Raw genomic sequence first — 14,209 nt, forward strand, 5'->3', positions numbered from 1 at the left:
TAACTAAAGACTTTAAGTATACCTTATTAAACTAGATATATATAGCCTAGCTAAATAGGTATACTATTTATATTATATCTTAGATATATTATAAATATAACGCTTACTCTTCCTATTACTAGTATATAATATATAAGAATTCCGTTAAATTTTCTAAGGAAAATTTCCAAATTGCTGACTTATAGCTAGCAATTTGGTTCCTTGGGTAAATTTAACGGAATTCTCGCGCCTGTGGTGGGCTTTTGGCCTTCTAAACTCAGTCTGCCCTACTGCTGCCCTACTACTGCCCTACTACTGCCCTACTACTGCCTACTACTACTTACTACTACCGTTATACTATTTTACTATTTTACTATTTTTATTACTACCCTTACTACCTTTACTACTTCCCTTTTAACTACTAAAATAACTTCTTTTTTATTACTTTTAATATACCTTTATTTTTTAATTTATAGCTATCTTTATTACTATTACTTTATCTACTAACTTACTACTACTACTTTAGTTACTTAATTATTATTATTACTTTTATTACTATTTATTATTACTACTATTTCTATCTTTATTATTATTATTTTTACATTTTTAGTACTACTACTACTATTATTATTACTATTACTATTTTAATTCCTTTTTATATACTATATTAATTTTTTTTTAATTTACTAACTTTATTACTTTAGCTATTGTTAGGAATATAAGTAAGTTGCCGTTATATGCAGCAAGTTGCCGTTACATATAGTAAGTTGCCGTTACGTATTACCGCGGCACTAGTATAGCAAGAAGCCTTAAGCTCCTCACCCCCCCTAATAAATAGAAAAAAGAATAATTATTATACTATTTACAAACTATAGCTACATGATACCACCTTATAAGACCAATACTAATTAGTGGTTAACTTTACTGTTATACTATAAAGCAGCTAGGTATTCCACTAAGAAGAGACAAGCTACTATACTAGTGCTACTTATGCTAGAGGAAGCTGTCTTTTAAGGTTAAAACTAGTCCTAAACCTTAAATAGAATTCTTCTACAAATCTAAGGATTTAAAGGCTAGAACTAGTTCTAAGCCTTTTTAAGATTATAAATTCTTGCGTCTATTACGCAGAATAACACGCTTTATAAGTCTTTACAATTTAAGGCTAGAACTAGTTTTAAGCCCTATAACCGCAAATATACATTATAAATGCGTACTAAATAATAAACGCGTACTAAATAATAAATATATATTACGAACGCATACTAAACAACAATCCTATCTAATTACAGCACCTATTATACAAGCCGCGTGCTTACGCGCTTGGTACACCAAGTACGCGTTTACGCGTTCGGTGTACCAACCACTACTTACACGTTAGTGCACCAACCATCTACTTACAAGGCACTAACTAATTAGGGGAGGCGCATTAGTATATAGACCCCGTAGTCTGCTTTAATACAAAAGTTAGTCACCACCATCTAAATAAATATATAATACTAAACGTATTTCGTGCCCCTAGACACAACTCATACTATTAAATTAGTACCAACACTAATCAGTAAGCGCGCATAGATTAGGAAATACGCACTTACTTAAAAGACGTTTACGCTCCACCTTACAAGCCCCTATTTCAGTTAAAGAGAATTAAAGTACTTTAGATTTGGAAGACATCTAACGCTCTACCTTATCTAAAACTACCCTAAATCTACCCTGGTTTTAGAAGACGTTTATACTCCACCTTAATCAGATATATTAACCACTATACTAGTAGTTAACGCAACCACCTTAAACCCCAACCCTTACCACACCCTACCTTAATACCCCGGCCTCCTCTCTAACCCCTTATAGAGACCTCTTACCCTTCTACAAACCGTTACAAACCTATTAACCACCTTTACGGACAACTATAAGACCCTTTTACCCGCTACGTACTACCCTATATAAGCATAGCAGATATTAGAAAGCAAGTTAATAAAGGTTAGAATAAGTGGAGGCAGGGAGTCAACCTTACGTCCATACCTAATATTAACAACTATATTAAATTCAAAACCCTTAAGTACGGATACTTTAAGTTTATAAACGTCGACCTATAGGAGCAATACTAGAAGGACTTCGCGGACTTTACGGAGGCTATCTTTAAAGCATGCAACCTTACTACTATCCGCAACTTACGGACCCTCCTACGTAACCAAGGCGTATAGGTTAAAAGGAATAAATAAGTTACTATTATATAGTCCCTATATAACACAACACATAAGGAGAACTAAACAGAATAGACTAAGGAAGAACTCCTAGATAAGTACAATACTACTAAGGAACTCTTTACTTGTCTCAAACTTAATATAATTGCTAGCCTTATACCTAACCCACTTAACTAAATTCGTCCCACAAATATAAGCGGCTTTAGAACTAACCTTACTGGCCAAAATATACCTAATACCCAAGCTATAGACCACAACACCCCTATAACCCAAAATACGGACCAAATCACTTCCGTTATTTAAGCCACAGATCCGCAAGCTATATATCTATAAGCTACAGATCCGCAAGCTATATATCCGCAAGCTATAGATCCGCAAGCCATATATCCGCAGGCTATAAATCCGTAAGCTATATATCCGCAAGCTATAAATCCGCAAGTTATAAATCCGCAACCTACCTAAGTAAAGACCTACGGTAAGGAGCTAGCTAACTTAGCCAAGCTCTATACCAACAAGTCTAAATACAGCAGTGAAAATGATAATTTTAACTTTAAACTAACCATCTTTACGGACCTCTATTAGAAGGCTGATATTCCTAAATAGGCACTTAGCCAAGCCTACTTAACTATACTGCGCGGCCTAGCCCTTAACTACTACTACACTAACCTCAAAAGCAAACCCCTCGGTATTCCCTTTAATAAGCTATATAAAGCTATACGCAACTACTTTAAAGGACTAGAATATAAGCGTAATATCCTTACCTAATAGAATACGACTAAGCTACGGACCGTAATTAACAAGAATACCAAAAAATCAATTACAGAGTGTCTATAAATACTTATTAAGGACCTCCGGCATCTACAGCACGGCCTTAACGCCAAGCTTCGAATAGACAACTTTCTATACAATAAACTTATTACGGCCTACCAGAAAGTAGAGCCCTATAAGTACACCTATTATAAGCCTATAGATACCTTAGCTAGCCTTATTAACAATCTACGCTCCTCTATTATAATATACAAAGTCTTAAACCCACTAGGCAACACTTAAGCCTTCACTACGGATATTTAATATCCGCAAACAGACTCAGACATCTACTTTATAGACCGCCGCTACCGCTAGCAGCACCTATACCGACCAAGTCCTACCCGCAACCCCCGTAGTAACCCCCGTATAAAAATATACCCCCATAGACAAACCAGCTAAAAGTACTTCGTGTGCGGCAAGGAAGAATATTAGTCTATAAGGTATACCCAAAAAGAACGTAATAAGTCTAGGAAGAGACTTAATAACCATATCAACCAGTTTATTTTAAAATACAAAGGAGAGGAAGTAGAAGAGCCCCCTAATAAGTTAATAGAAGCCCTTATAATTAACTTTAAATTAGACGCTTAGGAATAAGAGACCTTAGAGATATTCCTAACCACTTTTAGACCTTTTACGGACAGCTAAGCCTTTAATATTACAACCGTATTAGCCGACCGTTCCTTTATATACTTAGTTACACCTAAAAACCATTCTATAAGCACCCCCGTTATAGACGTTACGGACTATAAACAGGACCTATTTGTATATATCACTATAGAACGCTATATCTCTAAGGAATTCTACGGCGTTATAATTAACATAGGTACCTCTAAAAAGTCTACCATAGGCTATGGGCAATACCTTGCATATAAGGCCACCATAAATAATAATGCGGATATTAACACTACGTAAACTAGGGCCGTAAACGTCCAGTTCGGCATCAGCTTAACCGCATTAATTAGATTAATTGCAGTTAAGACTTTAATTAGCCTAGTTAAATTCCACGTAATAAAAGCGGACACCCCCTTCCTACTCTATCTTATAGACATAGATAGGTTATAGGTGTACTATAATAACATTACGGACACCCTAATTGGCCCAGCAACTGCCCCAAGAAGTAAACACGTTACCCTACCAATTATACGATAATTTAGACACCTATTCCTTATATAGGGAGAGACCTTACGGACGTATATTTAAGAGTCTTTTAACTACAACCTATATTACCTCACCAGTACTAAGATCTACCGCCTACACCGCCGTTTCGGCTACCCGTTAGCCGAAAAGCTATATAGAGTCCTTAAACGCTCTAAACACGACAACGTTAATAAAAAGGCAATTAACCACTTAACTAAATACTACTCCTACTACTAGAAATACGGACGTTCTCCAGGCCAATTTAAGTTCACCCTTTATAAGGATCTTAACTTCAACCATTTAGTATACGTAGATATTATGTATATTAACGGCAGCCCAGTACTATATATAATTAACAAGGCAACCCACTATTAAGCCGCCCGTTAGTTATAAAATATATCCACAAAGTATACCTGGGATATTCTACGGACCTACTGGATTAATATATACGTTAAACCCCCTGCGTATATTACCCACGACGCCAATAGGAACTTCATTAGTAAGGAATTTTAGCAGTATGCTACGGCCATGGCTATATTAATAAAAGCTATTCCAGTTAAGGCGTACTAGTCCGTTAGGCTTATTAAGCGAGCTTACCTAGCCTTATAAAGAGCTTACTAGATTATTATAGACGAATATAAGGATATCTAAAAGGAACTGGCTCTGCAAATAGCCGTAAAAGCCGTTAATAATACCGCTAGCCTAGATAAACTAGTACCCACCCTCTTGGTCTACGGAGCCTACCTAAGGATAAGCAATCTAGATCCTCCTGCCCCGTCCATTATAGAACGAGCAGCTACAATACAGAAGGCGATAGCCGAGATAGTTAAACTACGGGCTAAACAAACTGTTAATAACGCCTTATACTACCGCAACGGACCTAACACAACCTTAGTACATGACCTCCCACTTAACTCTAAAGTCCTCATATAGCGTAAAAGCGGCAAGTGGACCGGACCCTACCGTTTACTAGCTGTGGAAAACGAGACATACTATATATAGCTCCCTAGTAGGCCAACTAGGTTCAGAAGCACGTCCGTAAAACCCTACTTTCGGCCCAAAAATACCCACGACGTCGAGCTAGACGAATTAGAAGTAACCGCCAAACTAGATAAATTAAAAGCACCCCCGTCTACCCTAGAAGTCCCTAAGAAACTCACTAAACCTATTAAGCCAACTATAAAGCGCGGTTAAGGACGCCCCTAAAAGCACCCCGTAAATAAGAACCCTATAATAGAGAACTATATAACCTCCGTAGGCATATCCGCAAGCTCCATAGGTATATCCGTAAGCTCTATAGGTATACCCGTAAGGCAATCTCCGTATACGGATATATTAGTTCTAGTATAGGAAGCCCTATTCACGGCCTTACGACATAAAGAGATTAACGGACTACTTAAGAAAGGCGTCTTTGTAGTTATAGCAGAAAAGGATATTCCATAAGGCGTCCGTATATTTAACTTATGCTTTATTAATAAAATTAAGCACCCTAGTACTAATAAAGCCTTTAAAAAGTTAAGGCTCGTTATATAAGCTTATAACGACTAAGGAAAGGACTTAGTCCTTACGCAATTACCCATAATTTAACAAGTTAGCCAACGGATTATACTTACACTTATACCCAGCCTATAGCAAATTAAACCTATAGCTTTATACTTATAGGATATCTTATAAGCCTATATACAGTCTAGTACCTACCTAAGCAGAGATATCTTTATACGACTACCCTATAAGCTTAACCTACAACTAAAAACAATTTTATAGGTTATAAAACCTCTTTACGGAGTACCGGAAGCTAGGAACCACTAGTTTAAGACGTACCACTAGCACCATATTAGTAGACTTAAAATGGAACAGTCGACCTACAACCCCTACCTCCTATATACTTAATTAAATGGCCTTAGTATCGTTGGACTCCAAATAGATAATACCCTTTTCCTAGCAGACCAAACCTTTGCGGACACTAAAGAGACTAAACTATAAAAGGTAAAGTTCTTAGTAAAGCTATAAGAGTAGCTAACTAAGCAAAATCTAATTAAGTTTAATAGAGGCTTAATTACCCAAAAGGGCAACCTAATTAAGCTAACTTAGGAACGCCAAGCTTAAAACTTAAGGCCTATTACAGTAAGGCCTATAGACCTTACTAGCTCCCATAGAGAGACCCGCAAGACTATAAATATAAAGGACTAATACGTTACACAGCGCGCAAAAGGCGCCTATATTGCCACGGTCTGTCAACCCGAATCTACCTACAATTTATCCTTTACGGCCCAGGTAGTAGATCTGCAAGAGAAAAATATCAAGTAGCTTAATAAGCGCATTTAGTGGTAAATTAACAATGCAACAAGGGGACTTACTTTTATACCACTAGACCTAAACTCCCTTAGCCTACTAGTATTTACGGACGCCTCCTTCGCCAATAACAGGGACCTATCATCACAAATCGGTTTTATACTTGTACTTACGGACCATAACTAGGACGCAAATATACTATACTAGTCTTTAATTAAGTGTAAATAAGTAACCCGTAGCGTTCTGGCTTCTAAACTATATATACTAGCTTATAGCTTTAATATAGCAGCCGCAATCAAATTAACAGTCCAGAAGATCCTATAACTAGAGTAGTTACCCCTAGTCTTATACACCAATTTAAAGTCCCTCTATAACTGCTTAGTTAAGCTAGGTATAACACAAGAGAAGAGGCTTATAGTTGACCTAATGTGCTTATATCAGGCCTATAAACAACGCGAGATTATGGAGGTTAAATAGATTAGCGGCGGAAATAACCTAATAGACGCTATAACTAAGACAAAGCCGTGTTAAGCCCTTAAAACCCTAATTAACATAAATAAGCTTAACCTAGAAGTTACAGAATGGGTGGAACGGGACTAACGACGCACCTATAGTACGTCTACGGCCCGTTAGAGGGCTATACGGCTCGTTGTACGGTATAGGTGGAAAACGGTAAAAAGCTATAGTAGAACTTGGTGGACCTACGACCAGCTTAAAGCACCGTTTAGAAAGCAGCCTAGACGGCACCTCGGGGGAGATTTCCTATATATTTTCTTTTGCGTTTTACAGTTTTATTAAAGCAATTATAGAGGCTGTATATAGGTGGTTCCATTTTTTAAGTATCGCCAGTGTCTGATTATAGCACCTATTATACGAGCCGCGTGCTTACGCGCTTGGTACACTAAGTACGCATTTACGCGTTCGGTGTATTAACCACTACTTATACATCAGTGCACCAACCATCTGCTTATAAGGCACTAACTAATTAGGGGAGGCGCATCAGTATATAGACCCCGTAGTCTGCTTTAATATAAAAGTCAGTCACCACCGTCTAAATAAGCATACGATACTAAACGTATTTCGTGCCCCTAGACACGACTTATACTATTAAATTGGTACCAACAAATCCCTATACTAATAATACTTCCCTCCCTTTAAAAACATGGCTACGCCTACTTTAAATAACTAAAAAGACTCCTTACTACTAGGGGTAGCTAAGTACGCGAAACTTATTAATAAAGATTAGGATAAATTCGCCTTTAATATAATAACTTATACCATAAAATAAGTTAATAGCTTTCTCCTATACTATATTATATTCTACTAAAATAAATACTATACTAATTTACAACTATAGGAGTATTTTAGGGAGGATTTTATAGGATAGACTGCTAATACCTAGGCACTTAGTAATGTTAATATTATTTAGGATTTTTAAGACTTCCTTTATAGGAATAGGGTATATATTACTAAGAACGGTAACCTAATTGCTAGTAATATTTAGGCCGTTATTATTAATATAGAAGAACCAATATAGACAGAAGCTAAGATTATACGTTAACTACGGAAACCTAAAAATAACCTATATTCTTTAGAAGGCAACTTTAATTTATATTAAAACCCCTAGAATACTAACCCCCTACTTAAAGCTGCTCCCCTACCTAAAGGTGCTCTCCTACTTAGAGTTGCTCTGCCTTTACCTCCTTTACTCTAGCTAACTAGTAAGCCTTTACTATAAGAAGTTATAAATCTAATAAAGGTATATTCGGATAAAGAGAAGAAGTTTAAAGGAGAACTATATAATATACTTAGAGTAAAACTATAGGTCTTTTATAACTGTTATAATAAGGTTAGAATTTAACGCTATTAGTACTATTACGCTTTCTCTATTATATTAAAGGGATAGGTAGCAACATTCTATTATAACTATATTATGGGTAAAAACTATAGCTTTAATGTAATACTTTAGCTTACTAAAGCCCACTTTAAGACTAATAAGAATCGCTAGCTTTATATATCTAAATAGCGGGAGACTATATTTTAAAGAGTTATCGCTTCTAACCTAATAAAGACTTATTTAGAGTGCCTTTAACTACTCTTTAATAAACTCTAGAAAATCTAACGTGGCCTTACTAAAACTTATTAAAATAAGAATAGCCTAAGGGACTAGGTTATCTTAGTATGCCATAGCGTTTCTAGGTGTAACTTAGCGCTATATAAACCTATAGATACGTTTAAAGGAGTATATACTAAGCTACGCTCTACTATAGGTACTGCGATATAAATATAAGAATCTTAATAGTTCTATACTAAAAACCCTACCTAACTAAGTATTCCCGACTAATATAATTATAACTAGACTAATTAAATATATAGTGGCCGTAGTAGGGAATACGGAAGAGGGTATAATTAACGTTAATTATAAGGTAATTATAGAGGTCCTTATAGAGGTTCATTTTAAAGTAATTACTAGAAGAAGTGCTATATTTATAAGAAGATAAATTACTAGTTAACTAGACACTCTCTTAATAAGCGAAAGGAGGTATATAATAAGTTCCGTTAGAGTATAAGAAATATTAGAAATTATAAGGTTACTATAGCCTACTTCTAAAGCTTCCTAGTTTAATATAAAGGCGTAAAAGATCTTAAGGGTAAGGTTAATAAGACCAAATAGCTCCTTATAGATATAGAAATTAAGAACTACTTACCTAACTAATACTTTACTAAGTATGGTAAGGTAAATAGTATATAAACCGTCGCTATTTTTAATAACTAATCTACGCTCTATTCTATTATAAAGTTAGATATCTTTAATAAGCTAAAGGAGAGCTCCGTATTTTCCTTTAACGATAGATACTTAGCGAATGTCTTTTATAGTATTATACCGGATACTAGAGCCGTAGGAGTATCTATAATAGGAGAACCTTAAGTTTAAGCCCTTTAGCAGCTTAATAGCTCTATTTAGATTAACTATTTAACGGNAGGCTAATATANAATTTGTTTTAGNAAGGGTACTANAANCTNTNTTAGNATAATTAGGGTTTAAACCCCCTTAGGGTATATTACTTTTTACGTTATCCCTATAAACACCCTATTTCTATTTTATATTAGAAATATAGATAAACTAGGTATTAAGCTTAATAACCTTAAGAATATACTTATGTAGGGAGATAATTAGGTGCCTATTATATATAAGTAGGGTTACCTTTAGCTGCTCCTTTAATAACTAGAAAAGAGTATTGCTTAAAGCTATTTAACTAAGTTAGAGTTACGCCAACTATACTATTGTTTTAGTTACCTATTAGTTTACTAATTACTTAGGGTTCTTTAGCAAGTAGGCTATAAAGTTAAGGTTAAGGTAATTAAGCATTTTATAAAATACTGCTACTACTGCCAAATAAACTAGAAGTCCCCTAGCTAATTTAAGTTTACCTTTAAAAATAACTATAACTTTAACTTCTATATTATTATTAACGTTATATATCTTAGCGGCAAGCTAGTACTCTAAGTTATTAACTTCTTAACCTCTTTTTAAGCTGTATAATTTTTAAAGGATATATTAGCTAGGAACGTATAAGATACCCTTTAGTTATGCTAGATTAGTATCTACCTAGAACCCCCTAATTAAATTATCTATAACGCAGAAAAGAACTTCTTATCTATAGAGTTCCGATAATAAATAAAGGTAATAGTAATTAAGGTTAAGGAAGTCCCTATTAAGGCATATAATAGTATTAAAAAAGTAAAGCAATATTACGCGCTATTACGCCACGTATATAAGATTATCTCTTTAGAACTAAAGGACGCTANTAAAGAACTTACCTTANAAATANCTATTAAAGCTATTAATAATTCCGCTGGCCCGGATAGACTTATACCTATATTACTAGTCTTTAGCGCCTACCCTTAAATAACTAATAATTCTCTACTATTTTCCTCTATTATATAATAAGCCAAGGCTATTCGCAAGGTAATAAAGGAGGTGTAATATTTCTACGTTATACGCTAGGTTAATAATGTACTAGGAATAAGAAATAGCCTAAATACCTTAACTACGCTTAATCTACCACTCTAGTCTAAAGTACGCGTATAGCGTAAAAAGGGAGGGTAGTTAGGCCTATATTAACTTATTATAATTAATAGTTAAACTTATACTATTTAGATGCTTTACAGACCTACTTAATTCCGTTTAACTATTATTAAGCCTTATTATAAAGATAATAATTCTAAGCCTTTATAGGATGCCCTAGAAGATGCCCTAGAGGAAAACTACGATTAACGTCCTCTAAAAGGCGACTATAATCCCAATATAATTATAGTAGATGCGCCACAACTATAATACGGTAGAGGTCGCCTAAAGGGATTACAAAATTACTAATATCTTATTAATTTTAAAGAATAATTTGTTGCTGCCATTAAAAATAGAGTTAAGTTATTAATGGCCTTTATAATAGCTAAAGAGAAGGCTAACTTTAAGCTCGCAAAATAGCTCTAAAAGAAAGGTCGTATTATAACCTTAGGAGCTCCTTTCTAAGCATCTAATAAGTAGGAGATCGACGGTCTTATTATAAGAGGAGTCTTTAAATTTAAGAAGTATAACCCTACTAAGTTTAATAAAGTTCGTATCTTTAAGTTAAGGATAGTTAACGAGATTAAGGGCAAGGCTACTAACGCCCTATTTAAGAAATTAAGGCTTATTATCTAAGGTTATAATAATAATAGTAAAGAGATGATTTTTATATAATCTCCTATAATTTAACGAGCTAGTTAGCGAGTTATTATTATATTAGCTCCCTCCTTAATAAAAAATAGAATGGCGGTTTATTTATAAAATATTACTTAAGCCTATACCCAATTAGAGACGCACCTTTAGCGCTTAATATTAGTATACCTCCCGGAGCAAATTTGCTACTAGTATCTTAAAGATATAATTATAGTTGTGCTTAAGCTATTATATAGAATTGCAGAGGTAGGAACATACTAGTGGGCTACCTATAGTAAGCACTATAAAGAGAAGCTTTTAATAACTACTTCTATATTCGATCCCTGCTTCCTTATTATAACCACGGAAACCCTATTTAGAATTATTAGTATATAAACTAATAATATAATTATCTTAGGAGATAACTAATTCTTAGCTCTTAAAGAGGATAAGCTAGTAAAGGTAAATCTTATAGTAAAGCTAAAGGAAAAGCTTAATTTAATAACACTATTACTCTTTAATGGATGCATCCTCTCCCTAAATGAGGATTCCATTGCTTTACGCTAGAAGGGTTAAGGTAAGAAGATTAACGTTATTAACGTTAATTCTTTAAAGTAAGGATATATAGAGCAACGCGCTTGCGGAGCTTATATTGCTTCTATCTATTAACCTAAGGCTTTATTTAATCTCTTTATTACCGCCTAATACTAGGAACTAACTAAGGATAACGTTCTTACCCTAAATAAACGTCTTTCCTAGTAAATAAACCATTTTAATTAGGGACTACTCTATATGCCTATTAATCTTCCTACCGCTAAGCTCTTTGTATTTATTAATAGATTGTTTATAAATAATAAAGATTTTAGCTCCTAGTTNGGATATAAGATTATTATNNCNAACGAANTTACTAGAGAGAATNACTTTATAATCTATAGNAATCTTATNTATTAGAGCTTAACTAAGAGTAAGCGCGTTACCTAAAGTATTTTAGCGTTAGAGATATATAGAATAGTTAGCGGAGTTAATATAGTAATTGCAATTAGAACTACCCTAAAGATAATTAATAATAATTCATTGCTTAACGTCCAATTTGGATCCCTATTAGGCCCACGCGGACTACTCCTTATATACATATGGGGAGAAAACTCTATTTGAGAAAACCCCGTAATCCATCTCCCCGCCTTTTAGGACTCGCCTATAAGGCGCCTACGAGGCGCCTGCGAGTTACCTGTAGTGCTCCTACTACCTTACTTTTTAACCTCCTTAGGAACCACTGCTGCCGTAATAAGCCTATAGACGCGCTAGTATTGTAAACTTTACTCTACTGCTATAGAGTTATTAGGGGGCACCTATTGCTTGCCCCCCTGCCTTCTATTGCTATTTCCTTTATAACCCAGAACTGGTTTAGTATATTTTGGCTAATAAGCTACTAGGTAACCGCCTTAAGGCCTTTTTATATTAAGAGCAGTGTTTTATAGTTCTTTATACCAGCTACTAAAAGCATTGCTTCTTGGTTAGTATATAAGGGGTATAGTAGTATTACGTGCTTTGGTGTCTATCTTAGCCAGCTATATTTACATCTTAGGCTACCTACTAGAATACCCACCCAGTAGAGCTAGTCTTTTAGTCCTATTACTCCTATTCTTAAAAGTATTGCTATTATATTTTCTGCCTTTATTAGGCCTTTTTAGAGCCCTAAAGTGTTTACCCCCTATAGCGTTAACTATGCTACGGCTTGGGTTCTTCTTACCTTAGTTAACCTCTGTACCTTTAACTCCTATATACCTCTCTAGCGTTAGTCTAGCTAGTATTATATTACGGTAGTTGGTTTCCTGACGTTCTTTTATACTTTACTTTAGCTCTTTTCTCTTTCTTACTGTTATCCTTGCTGGCCTCTTGCGCGTTTCCCTTCTTTCTCTATATGGGCCTGGGCCCTAGAGTAGCACTATTCTTCTTCTACTTTCTTTACCTATTTCTCTAATATATCTTCCCTACTTTAGGGTTATTGGTTTGTTCTCCTATAAGGCGCCCTAAGGTCCCTCTATAGTTTATTTAGGCGTGTCTTAATATACTTTATAACATTAGAGTTACGTTCCTTTTGCGCCCTTTATATTGCAGCGGCTTTAATATATAGTTATAGGGGGGGAATATTAGCTTCCTTCTTAAGCAGTGCTGTGGCCGTTCGCTTATATCCGCCTATTATACTCTAGAGGCAGGCTGTTTGGACCTTTTAGAGTAGTTTAAGGAGCGATTTAGGGGGGCCTTTCTTAGATTCTCTAATGGCCTAAATACTAGACCTATACGTTATAGTTAGCCGGACAACTGCTATATATAGTAGGCGTAACCTCTAGAAGCATAGGCCCTATATAGAATTAACGATCCTAGATAATGCGATATACTATACTTAGCCCTTACGGGCCGCTTAGGCCGTATATACGCTCTACTAGAGCTTACTGTCTACCTATACTCCTAATACTCTTAGGCCCTAAACTAGCTAACCCCTAAAGCCTTAAATACGAATTATATACTAGAGATCTATAGATTGGTTGCGTTTTCTTATAAAATAGATTAGCTGGTACTTCTCTAGTAAGAATTAGACTTTATATCGTCTTGCCTATTTTATATAGGTATTATAAGCTTTCTCTAGCGTTCTGCAATTCTTTGCGGCTATTAGCCCGTATATAATTAGGTTTGTATTATTAACAAAGCCTATCCCCTAGGTCGCCCCTTCCTTAAAGAAGTTAAGTAGGTTGCTTATAAAGAAAAGGAAAAGTATAGGCGAGAGGGGTAATCCTTATAGTATTCCTGTTGCAACTGCGATAGGGGGGCTTTAGTATCCGCTAAAGACCAGCGATGTTTCTTTTTAGCCTATAAACCCTTAAATAAATTATATAATCCATTCTAAGAAGCCTTTTACTCTAAGGATATATAGGAGACGCTTATAGGGTATATTATCGTAGGCGCCACTAATATCTAGGCTAAGCATTAATACTATAAAGTCCCTTCGTATTGCCTATACTGATTTAATGGTGGTAGCGAGTAGCGTAAGTGCTAATAGTATTAAGCAGTTCTTTCTTGCCCCTATTTAGCT

General features: G+C 35.0%; 1 protein-coding gene across 1 annotated transcript; it reads left to right on the forward strand.

The window, feature by feature from the left end:
- Window positions 1-10,965: 10,965 nt before the first annotated feature.
- K441DRAFT_540491 (uncharacterized protein) lies at window positions 10,966-11,121 on the forward strand (the record flags this gene model as incomplete). The annotated part of the gene is made up of 1 exon (XM_067642598.1): window positions 10,966-11,121. A coding segment is annotated over one exon (156 nt), but the record flags the coding sequence as incomplete, so codon positions are not given.
- Window positions 11,122-14,209: the final 3,088 nt, after the last annotated feature.

This window comes from Cenococcum geophilum (genome assembly GCF_001692895.1).
Source record: "Cenococcum geophilum 1.58 unplaced genomic scaffold K441scaffold_5, whole genome shotgun sequence".
Lineage (NCBI taxonomy): Eukaryota > Fungi > Ascomycota > Dothideomycetes > Gloniales > Gloniaceae > Cenococcum > Cenococcum geophilum.